General features: G+C 52.2%; 4 protein-coding genes across 4 annotated transcripts; 3 read left to right on the forward strand and 1 right to left on the reverse strand.

The window, feature by feature from the left end:
- Positions 1 to 353: 353 nt before the first annotated feature.
- On the forward strand, positions 354 to 1,634 carry N7443_002374 (uncharacterized protein; the record flags this gene model as incomplete). The annotated part of the gene is made up of 4 exons (XM_056882430.1): positions 354 to 524; positions 581 to 640; positions 693 to 746; positions 807 to 1,634. 4 exons carry the CDS (start codon positions 354 to 356, stop codon positions 1,632 to 1,634), a joined length of 1,113 nt encoding a protein of 370 aa, XP_056744271.1.
- A 691-nt stretch (positions 1,635 to 2,325) lies between these two features.
- samB (MYND-type zinc finger protein MUB1) lies at positions 2,326 to 4,173 on the reverse strand (the record flags this gene model as incomplete). The annotated part of the gene is made up of 1 exon (XM_056882431.1): positions 2,326 to 4,173. One exon carries the CDS (start codon positions 4,171 to 4,173, stop codon positions 2,326 to 2,328), a length of 1,848 nt encoding a protein of 615 aa, XP_056744272.1.
- Positions 4,174 to 7,733: 3,560 nt separating this feature from the next.
- Positions 7,734 to 9,063, forward strand: N7443_002376 (WD40 repeat domain-containing protein; the record flags this gene model as incomplete). Its single annotated transcript, XM_056882432.1, has 5 exons — positions 7,734 to 7,848; positions 7,957 to 8,669; positions 8,721 to 8,810; positions 8,864 to 8,983; positions 9,043 to 9,063. 5 exons carry the CDS (start codon positions 7,734 to 7,736, stop codon positions 9,061 to 9,063), a joined length of 1,059 nt encoding a protein of 352 aa, XP_056744273.1.
- A 2,008-nt stretch (positions 9,064 to 11,071) lies between these two features.
- Positions 11,072 to 12,045, forward strand: N7443_002377 (phosducin family protein; the record flags this gene model as incomplete). Its single annotated transcript, XM_056882433.1, has 3 exons — positions 11,072 to 11,677; positions 11,742 to 11,971; positions 12,030 to 12,045. 3 exons carry the CDS (start codon positions 11,072 to 11,074, stop codon positions 12,043 to 12,045), a joined length of 852 nt encoding a protein of 283 aa, XP_056744274.1.
- Between the last annotated feature and the right edge of the window lie 623 nt (positions 12,046 to 12,668).

Raw genomic sequence — 12,668 nt, forward strand, 5'->3', positions numbered from 1 at the left:
TCCTCTTCACATAATGGCTAGTGTTGATAGCTTAACTCAGTTGAGGGACAGGTCAAGTTATGACAACATGACTATCGGAGACTCGGAGGATCAAACTCGCCCGCATCGAGTGTCTGTCGATTATCGCGGGGAACAATTCTGCACGTCGGATGTCGCCTGTGCGGGCCCCAGGAATGGGTCCGGATGTCTGATAGTGACACTCGGTTAGGTCTTAGTCTGAGTTAGATATGCCAGATATGCGATAGGCCCCAGGACTGTCATCGGGTGTAACCGATATCTTCCTAGCGTCCCAATCCCAAGTATATATGTCCCGCCTCCCTGACCCAGCAATCTTTGCTTCACCCACACTCAAAATGTCGGACACTACGGCCCCCATTGAACTCCCGGTCATTGACATTACCGATCCTAATGACCCTGCCGTGGGCAAGGCCATGCTGGATGCGGCTGCGAAGTATGGTTTCCTCTATGTGAACAGCAAGGGTTCCGATTTTTCGGTGGAGGATGTGGATCGTGGGTTCGGCTTGGTATGTACCGAGACACTCTCTATTCGATCAAGACCCTCTTCTAATCGTCGCTATAGTCCAAGAAGTTCTTTGCCTCTCCTGCCGCGGAGAAGGAGACATGTCGCATCACGCCCAACGTCAGTAGCTCTCCAGTAATTGTATCACCACTGTTCATACTGACTCTCCTAGAACCGTGGATGGTCCGGCATGCATACCGAGACCCTCGATCCTGAGCACCAGCGGGTATGTCAAGAGCTACACTCGTACACGAAGATATAAACTAACATATAGACCAGACCGGAGACTTCAAAGAGTACCAACCCCAGTATCATCAACCAAACCCAAAACCCCTCACTAACATCCCCCAGAGCCATGAACTTCGGCGACTTCGTCAACGGCAAAGCCCAGCAACCACTCCCGGCCTCACTAACCCCCCATGAATCAGAGATCCACGACTTCGCAACCCTTTGCAACAAGACCTGCTCCCGGATCCTCAACCTCCTCGCCCTAGGCCTGGAAGTGCCTCAAGACTTCCTAACATCCCGCCACGACCCAAGCAAAGGCCCAACAGGCAGCATCCTGCGGTATCTATACTACCCCTCGATCTTCTCCCCAGCAACAGCATCCTACAAGCACGACAAGGACGTGCGCGCAGGCGCACACTCCGACTACGGCAGTATCACATTGCTCTTCCAGCGTCCCGGGCAGCCGGGATTGGAGATCCTGACTCCAGAGGGAACCTGGGCGCCTGTTCCCATTGTCCCTGGTCCCCAGCCTGATGCGTTCCCATTCCCGCCTATTCTTGTAAATATTGGGGATTTGCTTAGTTATTGGACTGATGGGCTGCTTAAGTCGACTGTGCATCGGGTTGTGTTTCCATTGACTGAGCAGCGGAGTCCGAATCCGCAAGATCGGTATACGCTTGTTTACTTCTGTCATCCGGTTGATACGACGGAGTTGGTGCCTGTTCCTAGCAAGGTTGTGACGGAGCATCGGGAAAAGAGTGGTGGTGTGGGCGTTGTTGGGTTTGGTGGTGGTGCGGGTTCCATGGAGCCTGGGAAGAGGCCGTTGACTGCGGCGGAGCATTTGGAGTCGCGGTTGGCAGCGACGTATGGGTTTACGAAGGAGTAGTTAAGTTACATTGTTATAGAGGAGGCAATTATCAGATGCAATGTGTTCATTCACGATGAAACGACGGAGCTAATGACTGAAAAGAAAACGCCGGTGCCGTGGTGGCAAAGTGCAGAGAACAAAGAGACGAATCCTCCGGGACGTAAATCAGTATCGAAGATCGGAATCGTAGATGGAATCACGAGAGGAGAGAATGCTGGCAGCGACCGGATGGTCGGAACGTGATGTTGTCCATCTACGGACATAGGAAACTCGTGACAAAGCGCGATTAGATATAAAAGCATTGTAGTTCTGGTGGGAACAGAAACATAAAAAACTGGGAGGGAATCCAACATGAAGAGATGAGTTAAAGGGGATGTACACTCATGAAGGCTGAAGACACTATGTGAGTTTAGAGTATGAGGGCCTCAGCCTATAGGGCCCGACATGAAAAAAAAAAAAAAAAAAAAAAAGACCAACGACAAAAGTGAAGGGAGTAAAAAAATGATGCGCGCGAAGAAGCCAGACGACATGTGAAGAGGTATCTTTCGGGAGGCCGATGGAAACGCCGCCAGACTTTGCAATGCCATGCGCGAGTGAGACGTAAGACTTGAACAAAATGTAGGATGAAAGCGTGATAGGATATGACGCTATGCGAGCCAATATGCATGGAAATCAGAAATGGAACACCTTGGGAGGTCATCGGGTCGTATCAAGGGGTCGTGTGGCACCAGTGGCGGTGGTACACCCACGCGGCCTTCTGGCAGTCTTTGCTGCAGTATTTGGTGCGGCGGCAGCGTCGGCACTTGGCAAACTGTCTCTGGAATTCCTCCCATTTGCCGCACTTGTAGTAGGCACATTGACGGATGCCACCCCGCGACTCGTCCTTGCGGCAGAGGTTTCGCATGACCACACACGCCCAGTACTGCATGTCCTTCGAGTGGTGTCGAACCGTGAACTTCTCCACCAGGGGGAAGATGTTGACATCGTCGGGAAGGAGGTACTCGTCCTCGTCCTCAGGCATCTCGACTGGAGAAGACGAATCCGGGTTATCATCCAGGAGGTGCAGCTCATGATCGATCTTGAGCTTGGGCACCAAGTGAGAGCGCTGGAAATAGGATCGAAGGTTGCAGTACTTGGACACATAGGCTAAGAGCTGCAACGACATCAACACATCTTCATCGCGAGGCATGGTCGTCAGGACGTGTTGGGACACGGGCATGTTTCGATCACGGAGGTACATGGCGTAGGGACTGGGTGCGAGAGTAGGAGAATTAGGATTATTAGGGGCTTGAGTGGGGGAAAGACCCAGGCCACCAGCAGTCTGAGGGGTGTTGTTGATGATGCTGCCGTCAACGGCAGAGCGGTGAGCAATGTTGAAGGTTTCGGCTTCCTGGCCCTCCTCGGAGGGATCAGTTACTGTGAGGCCATGTGTAGTAGAAACGTCGTCAATCATTGCCGTCTGTCGCTCATCGACACCATCAATATCCATCCGGTTCGGGAGACCAACGATAGGCTCGTCGGTTTGCCCAATAACGTTGTCATCTCCCATGGTCGAGTCTTCGCCATTGGCGTCGTCCGACTCGCCTGATCCAGACTGCTGCTGCTGAATAGCAGGACGTGATCTGACGGGCGGAGGAGGTGGGGGAACGCTTCGAGATTGAGGCTGGAGAGGGCCACTTGGGGTTGTGGGGGAGTCGGGTTGAGAGATGATGCCAGTCTGCAAACCGGGAAGCATGCTGGGAAGGCGCTCCGCATCACGGACAGGTCGCAGACCAAACGCTTCGGCCCCATCTATGGGAGGGACGGCAGTGGCAAGGGGCTGCATTGTGCGCAAGCGGTGGTTTGAACGAGAGTACCGGCCATCATGAGACCGATGGGTGTGAGCCTCCGGTCGGAAGGTGCTTCGCTCGGGAGGTGAGGTCATAGGGGCACGAGGCGGAGAGGTAATATCCATTGCATCGGAGTCGGTCGGTTGTGTTTCTTGGTAGTAGGTGGGTTGCGGGATTTCGATACTTGGAGGAGGGGCCTGTCGGCGGGAGGAGCGGGTTTCGGCGTGGGCGGCGGACTCGGAAACAGGAGTGCGTGAAGTGACTTCGCGGGTCGAGGTAGTCGATTTGCCGACCTGGCGGCTGGACGAGTGCTTGTGAGGCTCAGCCTCGCCGCGGGCGCGGACCTTGTCCACCACCTTGATGTAGTTGTCCAGAATAGTGGCAATCACCGGAACCATGTCGGCTTCCACCACTCTGGTCCGAACACTTTCGGAGCCGCGGACACCGATATTGACGACACACTGAAATGCGAGACTCCATTTCCACATTTCCATTAGGTCCTTGCTCCTGCCCTCCTTCAGGATGCACACGAGTCTTTCGATTCCGCCATCGACGGTAAGGATATCTCGAATGCGGGCAGACGAGGTTGTGAGGTACGCAAGGTGGTTGAGCGAGTTGATCAGGGGTAATGTTGATGTGCAGTCAAGGGCACGTCGGTCATAGAGGGTGGTGGTGATGTTGACCGAGGCCTTGTTCACGTTCGGGATGCTGAAGTTGACTTCCCGCATCGTGAATGATGATTGAGAAATCACCAAATCGATACACTAAAGACAATATAGGTGTAAAGGATGAAATGGCATCCAGGAAGAGAAGAAAAAGGGCCAGTTGATGAGGACCTTGACGCCGGCTGTACGGTGGGATTTCAGCCCCCTACCAGACTGGGTTGGCGCCCACAGCGACGAGATGAAAGAAACGTCGCAGACTCGGTCGAGTTCAAGCCAAAGACATCAGGGACTTCCAAATCGGGGACTATACGAGGCCCGATGGATGAGTTGCTGGTAGTCGTGATGACTCCACGGGGTGAGGGACAGGGCGAAAGGGAGGCTGGACGTAGGGCGGGCGTTAGATGAAGAAACCGGAGGAAGATGAAGTATAAGCACTCCGATAAGGACGAACGAGAAGAATTAAAGATGAGAGTGCAAGGGCGAGGCACGATGGGGGTGGGGGAGATGGAGAGGAGAGGATGAAAAGCCTTTGAGGGCAAAAGCGGAGAGGCGTCAGGTGCCTCCTTAATATTACGGTACCCGCCCGAGGATTGGTTGCCACCACCCTGAACTGAAGCCCTCGCTCTATTTTTAACGTGGCACAGATGCAGGGAATTCAAAGATATAAGAGATACCACATCTCATAGTCGATGTTGCTGGTGATTGTGATGTTGATGTTGTTCGGTCTCAATATTGCCTGGTTTTGCCACTCCGCAGGGCTCTTCCGAGAACCCTCGTGGCGGCAACGGTAGCGGAGTTCCCGAATATGAGGCACTGAAAGGGCCGAGCGCCCGTGAGATGTGAAGAATCAACTAGTCTCTTATTCTATCACATTTGAGGTTGATACGAATTAAACCATCCCATATTCGAATTTAATCTGTCCTCTTCTACCGTTCGCATTTGATTTCTTTGGCTATCACCATCAAGTACGTAACTATGGCAATGGTTTGAATATCCAATTCACAGTAACTTACCCAAAACGCCGTGATCCGATATAGTGCTGACTATACCGATGGAAGGATGACACCGTCATCAGCTACCATGGGCATTGGTTTTCTCCGAACTGATGCTTTAGGGAAAACCGTTTCGAAAGTAGATCAATAATTAGTGGTCTCCAGTACTAGAACAGGGTCTGTTGCCGAGATCGACAACACCTGCTCTAAGGACGGGACGTATGATAGCCTGTGGGCGGTCTGCATGACATGGTAGGATAGACGACTTCCATAGGTCGCGAAGTCAATACAATCTATGTCGAACCACGAGAGCACAGACATGGGGCGAATTAGAGCCGAGCCCACTCCGTGCTGCACCTATGGCTAAAGAATCGAGCCAACTTTGAGAACGATGTCCGTACACAGCAACTCCCTAGGTAAGTAGGGAGAAACGAGGACAATTGATAATGGGCTAGTCATCCAGACCCTTGTCTCTAGTGCGGACTGCGTCAAATACAGACCCACGTAACCCTACGGACTGCACGCCTAGTACTGTTTGAAAGAGTCGGACCGAAGGCGAGTTCGTTGCAATTGGGGCTGCGATGTGTTCGGCTGACACTGAACACGGTTCCTTTAGCAAATAAGTGATCTGTTTCAAGGCGTACCAGGTCTTTGCTTCGCACTTAACTAAGCCTCAGCCCAGCGAGATAGTCTCATCGGGCCTGGCATCACATAGACGAGAGCAGGCCAGCATACACCGTCGTACACGGAACAACGATCGGATGTTCTCATCCGATTTCATGTATATTTCAGGGCTTGACTGCCGATCCTCCGGGGTGGATCACGGTGGAGAGAGAGAGAGCTCGGCACGTTGAAAATCCAGTGGGTTATTGAATAGGGACATGCGTGCAATCCGACTCAGCTCATGAACCCGGTCGTGCTCTGCTGACTGCAGAGATACCCCAGAACGGTTCCAAGAATTATTCCCAACCCGGACATGGAGTCTCCAGAGATGAAAAACAGCAACACAGGAACCATTCATGGATCTCGGCTAGGTCTCTGGCAAATAGTGATCGGCCATGACCAATCCGCCGAGATCATCATTTTGGGGTTGAGTTCAGGTAGGAAAAGGGGGAAACGGTCTTACATAGGCGCAGTGGAGAACCGGGGAGCGGTCTTCATCTTCCTGACGCGCGGAAAACAAGCCCATTCGGCGATATTGGAAATTGAAGGCACGCACCAACGGGCGGGACCCGCCAGCATGGGTACCGGAGCAAGAGGACCGCCTGCTTGTCCTCAAGAGGCTCTCTCCTGAAGATGGGGGATGATGCAGGTTAGTCAGCGTAGTGGGGTTCGAATGGTTCCCTTTTAGCGCCGTGAACCAGAGCTTGGGCTTGGTGGTACAGGAGCTGAGCGATTCCTTTAGTACGGAGTATGGAGTATGGACCATGGAGGAGGTCTGAGGTATTGATGTGAAGTCTGTACTTCGTGATCCGTACTCCGTAACATGTTTTACCTCTGACCGCACAGTTGAACAAGGGACGAAACCGAGAAAAGGCCAATCTCCGCTTTGGCGTCTAGCGGCTTGGATTGCCCCGACAGTGAATTCCCCCTTTGTCTTAGGATCTTCCCACTGCGGACCATGGCGCCCAGGCCCCAATCCGCAATAAGCAATAGCGAAGAGGAAAAAAAAAACAAGAGAGGTATGACTGAAGTACACTACTGCAGTATGAAGGAAATGGACGTGGAGAGGGACAGGGGTTCGTCTTTTGAAGTCCTGACCCATCTGTTCCATACTCAATACTCAGTACTCAATACTCAATACTCAATACTCAGTACTCAATACGTGACTCCGCTACATTCGACACTATTAGTATTAGTATTTGACCGTCCCCTTTATGGCTTGTTTTTCAGTTTTCCAAGTCATCAATGGACGCGCTAGGCCGATCCCCAGCGCCACAGTGAAATACTCCGTCAGGAGTCGTATCGTACCAACTGTACTCTGGGCAGCGTAGACAGACTCTTGTCCCCTGAACTCAGTACACGATCAATTGATTGAATGATAATTGACTAATTGAACATGATAGTGTAAATCAGTCCAATGATACATTGCGCAAAAAAAAAAAAGAGAAACGATGCTCAGGTACCCGGGGTGGAATGACCCCTGTGTATTGACCGTGTATTTCTCTCCACGACAGTCCCAACTCTTGCTTCAAAATGGGGAAATCAGAATGCCCGAGTCTTATCACTTTACATGGTTCCAAGTAGATAGATGTATTCACTATCAGAGGAGTCAAAGCCTAGATGGTCGTGGGTGTCGAAAAAACAGGGCAATGTCATCGAGTTACCACTAGCAGCCGGTAATACCAGGCTCAACTCGCTCACCCCCTGTTCAGAACCTTCGATCGAATCCCTCTTCCTTTCCCCCCAATTCGCGCCGTGGACTCGTACAGAATCCCTCACCACCCCTTGCTAAGATTATTTTACTGTATTATGATCACAGCGTGAAGACCTCATTCGGTCGCTTCCGCCTTTCTGTCCTCTTTCGCTCCACTTTCAGCCCCCTCTCCTCAACCTCCCCCTCCTACCTTTGTTCCCTTCGCCAACTTTACACCTTCCCCTCACAACTGCTTTCAGGGGCCTCTGGGCAAAATGGCCGACATGACAGGCGAACAGATGCAGGCCAAGATTACTGCAGCCAGGCGCGAAGCTGAGGGTTTGAAGGACAAGATCAAGCGTCGCAAGGATGAACTGGCCGATACCTCCCGTACGATCCTCCCAGCTCCCTCTGATCCTGGAACCGTCTTCCGAATTGATGACTCGGGCTTTCTGTGAAGCCGTCATCCGGGAATCAGTACTGACCTCATGTCTACAGTTCGCCAGGTTGCGCAGGGCCAGACCGATGCCCTCCCCCGAATTGGCATGAAACCGCGCCGGACGCTGAAGGGCCATCTTGCCAAGATCTACGCCATGCACTGGTCGACCGACCGCCGCCACCTCGTATCGGCCTCGCAGGACGGAAAGCTCATCATCTGGGATGCCTACACCACCAACAAAGTTCACGCCATCCCCCTGCGATCTTCCTGGGTCATGACCTGTGCCTACGCGCCTAGCGGAAACTACGTGGCCTGCGGTGGTCTCGATAACATCTGTTCCATCTATAACCTGTCTTCGCGCGAAGGTCCCACCCGTGTCGCCCGCGAGCTCTCCGGCCACTCGGGCTACCTCTCCTGCTGCCGTTTCCTCAATGACCGCCGCATCATCACCTCTTCCGGCGACATGACCTGTATGCTGTGGGATATCGAGTCCGGATCCAAGGTCACCGAGTTCGCCGACCACCTCGGCGATGTGATGTCGATCAGCATCAACCCGACCAACCAGAACATCTTCGTTTCCGGTGCTTGTGATGCTTTCGCCAAACTGTGGGATGTGCGTACCGGCAAGGCTGTGCAGACTTTCGCTGGCCACGAGTCCGATATCAACGCCATCCAGTTCTTCCCCGACGGCAACGCCTTCGGAACTGGTTCCGACGACACCTCTTGCCGTCTGTTCGATATCCGCGCCGACCGCGAACTCAACATCTACCAGGTTCGTGATCTTTCGTTGTGTGTGCATCGAACAAAGCTAATGAATTTCCAGAGCGACCAAGTTCTGTGCGGTATCACCTCCGTCGCCTTTTCCGTTTCTGGCCGGTTACTGTTTGCTGGTTACGATGACTTCGAGTGCAAGGTATGTACACGCTCGCTATGGATGACCGACACACAAATTGACTGGGAAAATAGGTGTGGGATGTCCTGCGCGGCGACAAGATCGGCTCCCTAAGTGGCCACGAGAACCGTGTGAGCTGCTTGGGTGTCAGCAACGACGGTATCAGTCTGTGCACTGGATCTTGGGATTCTCTGGTAAGTGTCTGTGATATACCCCTCCCTGAACCACGTACTAATCCCACTCCCCTCTATAGCTTAAGGTCTGGGCCTGGTAATCCTAAAACAAAAAAGAAAACAAACGCAAGATACCCCGTGTCGATCATTTGCAATGCTCTTATTCGAAATTTTCTTTGGGTCGATGGGTCGAATCTCCGCCATTGTACGATAATAATCAGTTACCGGGGAACTCCCAGGTTCTCGCGATAATAACGGCGCAGACAATTCGGCTCGTCGCATGTGAAGGTGGTGAGCGCGACGGGGCAGAAACGAAAGCGACGACACAAATGTTTGGACATGAGAACGAGATTGAGGTTGCGTTGATCTTCCGGCACTGCTTCCAGTCTTTCGTTCCTCCTGTTCCCCCTCCCCTGTTGGATGATGCCTTTTCCCTTCTCCCTGATCTTTATTTTTTTCTTTCTCTACTCCCCCTTTTCTTTTCTTTATCTTTTTCTATTACCCCCCCCCCCTCTTAGTCCCGGATTGCCCTTCCTGCATCGGTCTCAGCATGTATTTTCTGACGGAAAGGAAAGGACCGGGTTGGATTGGCCATGATCTATCGCTTTGTTTTTTATCTTGTGCGTCTTTGCGTCATCTCTATTATCTTTACCCTTTATTATCTCCCTGTCCCGAAAGAAAGAGTGTGCCTGTACCTATTGTGTCTTCTTTTCTTTGCGTGGCAGAATCTCTCGTGTGATTTGGATCCGATCCTGTTTTGAGTTCCAATTTCCATTTGTTTTCACTCCGTGCTTGCTCTGATGGTCTTTGTGATCTTGTGCGCTGGCCTCGATTCACCGTTGGGCGTCTGCGAGCATATGGTGTTGCGTCAAACATAGGGCATTCATAAACGGTCTCTGGTTCAGCCGCCTGGCGAAGTAGCAGTCGAAGCCGTAGACGGGGTGTAGATGTATACGTTCAACCCGAGCCCATAGTGATGCCAGGCAGCATGCATCACTCCAGCATCCGGGCCGATGTGCCTGCCACGATGGCATGACTGCAAGCTCGGACTCTCCAGTCAGCGTAAAACCTCAATGACGGAGACGAGAGGAGCCCGAGATCCGGGCCTGCATTTGCGTCCCTGTCCACGTCTACGACTACGTCCGAGTGGATTGAGAAAAAAAAAAAAAAAAACCAGGCAAAACAAGGCAACGCATGGCTCACCGGATGGTCGGGCAACCAAGGAACCGAAGAGAAGAGACGGGAAAAGAGAAATTACAGGTCTGGGCACACGACCTAAACAAACAACTCGAAACACGCTCTGCTGCGGGTACGAACTGCCGGGCATGGATCTAAAAATGAGGCATCGTATTTGCCGTGGACAGCGTATACGACAGTGGAGCCGGGCAGTTCAACACTCGATCGGAACCGAACATGGTCCAGATCAGTCGAAGGCTCGGAAGCCAAGTCCGGCACGAGGCATGGCACAGGAGGAGGATGGCGTAGATTCGAGACGATGATCGGCGTCATCCCGGGCTTAGTGTGAGAACCGGAGTTTCACGAACGACTCGTCAGGGGGGATATTACCCAATTGGGTATTAGGTGCTTGAGACAGGGCTGGCCTCGCCTGTGAGTCTAATTGTGTCGAGATCATGGGCCTATCACCCGTTTGAGACGCACGATCCTCGACCACGTGTTGGTTATACTTCTCCTGGTCCTGGTCAGGGTCATAGTTGGGACTTGGGCCAATCGATATCATCCAGGGACTGGAAAAGCGTATAGAATCTAGAGTATCTAGAATATAGAATATCTAGAATATCTAGAATATCTAGAATCTAGAATCTAGATTCAAGGGACAGGGACAGGGAATGTCCAGAAGTAAAGAACAGAACAAGAATCAGTGGGTCCCTGAGATCATCGACACCTGAAACGCCAAAAAGGGGCTTCATCGTTTCACGTCGATCTCTACCCTGCTCAGCCCCATCTCCGTCCCAGATTTCCTTTTGGCTTCAGGGGGTTTTGCTGAATCTAATTCCGTACTCACGCCCGGCGCCTAATCCTCTTGAGACTTCACACGGCCCCCAGCTTTCCTATACGCTTAAATTCCACCCGCTTCCCTTGCCTTTCACCATGTCCGCTCAAGAAGAATTCAATCAGTTGGTGGCCAACAACCGCGACAAGTTCTCCTCCCACCCCGAAGACCACCATCATCACGACCGCTCCTCCAGCCCCGACTTCTCCGACTCTTCCCCACCCCGCAATCTGCGCCAGCGCCGCGTCCTCGACTCCGAAGACGAGGACGAGAACCCGGACGACATGATTTCCTCTCGCTCCAACTACCAAATCCCCAACACCGTCTTCGACGCCAACACAGGCCCCAAGGGTGTCATTGCCGACGCCCAGGCCTTCGAGCGTGCCCGCAAGAAGTCCTTCCGGAGAACCCTGCTCAACGCCGCCGGTTTCAACGGCAGTGACTCCACCTTCGGCAAGACTCGCGATGACACACCCATCAAGCCCACCGACAGCTCGTCCGGCAGCGAGGATGACGAGGAGCGATTCCTGCACAAGTGGCGTGTCTCGCGGATGCAGGAACTTTCAAGCCGCGGCATGCGGCGCCCCTCACCTCGGGGCCGCAGATGGGGTGCCGTGGAGACCGTCGATGCGGCGGGGTACCTCGATGCCATTGAGAAGGTGACGCCTGACACCGTGGTCGTGGTCTGTATCTATGACCATATGGTACGTACCATTATTCGATGCTTTGCAATTGCCTTTTCTAATTTCTAATTTTCTTTTCTTCTAGTCTGATGACAGTGCCATTGTCGAGGAATGCCTCGTTACCATTGCCCGTCGTCAAGCCGGTGTCCATTTCGTCAAGCTGCACCAGGAGATTGCTGAGATGGATCACATCAAGGCTCCTGCTTTGCTGGCCTATCGCAATGGCGATGTCTTCACTACCATTGTCGACATCATTCGCAACATCCCCAAAGGCCGCAGCTGCAGTGCCGATAGCCTGGAGGACCTGTTGAAGCTGTAGGTCTTCTTATCCACTCTGTATAAGGCATGATTCAACTACTTACCCCACATCTAGGAACCGCGTGCTCTAAATACAATACCCAACACATCAACGAGCAAACATTTGCACCGAAACGCCTTCACCCCCCTCACTCTCACTCTCTCACTCCCTACCCTCCTTCCTTTCATCAACGTGCCTTCTACTCTTTTCTACCTAACGTCTCACATCACTGAACATTTCCTTGAATCATTTCCTTGTTTTATCGGCCAAAGAAAGAAAACGGACTACTGGCGTTGGATCTGGATCTACATAGACCGTGGAACGGGGCTTCTGGATCATGGGCTGTTGTTTTTTGTCTTTTTGTTTTTGTTCTACATCCGCTCCTGGGGTTCCTTCCTTTCCTTGGTTATTGCGCTACCTTTCTGCCCGCGGTGCTTGACTGTGTCTGGCTGGTCGGTCCTGTCTTACTCTTAGTCTTGATCTTGTTTTTTAAGTTGAGATATCCCATGTTGTCTTGTTTTGTCATTGATTAATTCTTTTTTCTATTCTGCCTGCAGAGGTAAACTCGGGCTGATGTATGCCCTACCTGTGTTCGCATTCACTTCACGTTGCCCTTTAGCCCTGAGCAAATGTAAATGCTGGTCATTTGAGTTTGTTCTCATTAAGCATCCATATTAAAGGTCTCTCCGACCCAATAGGAAAATAGAAAGAGGA

This window comes from Penicillium atrosanguineum (assembly GCF_028827265.1).
Source record: "Penicillium atrosanguineum strain IBT 20685 chromosome Unknown utg000002l_segment0_segment0, whole genome shotgun sequence".
In the NCBI taxonomy this organism is placed as follows: Eukaryota; Fungi; Ascomycota; class Eurotiomycetes; order Eurotiales; family Aspergillaceae; genus Penicillium; species Penicillium atrosanguineum.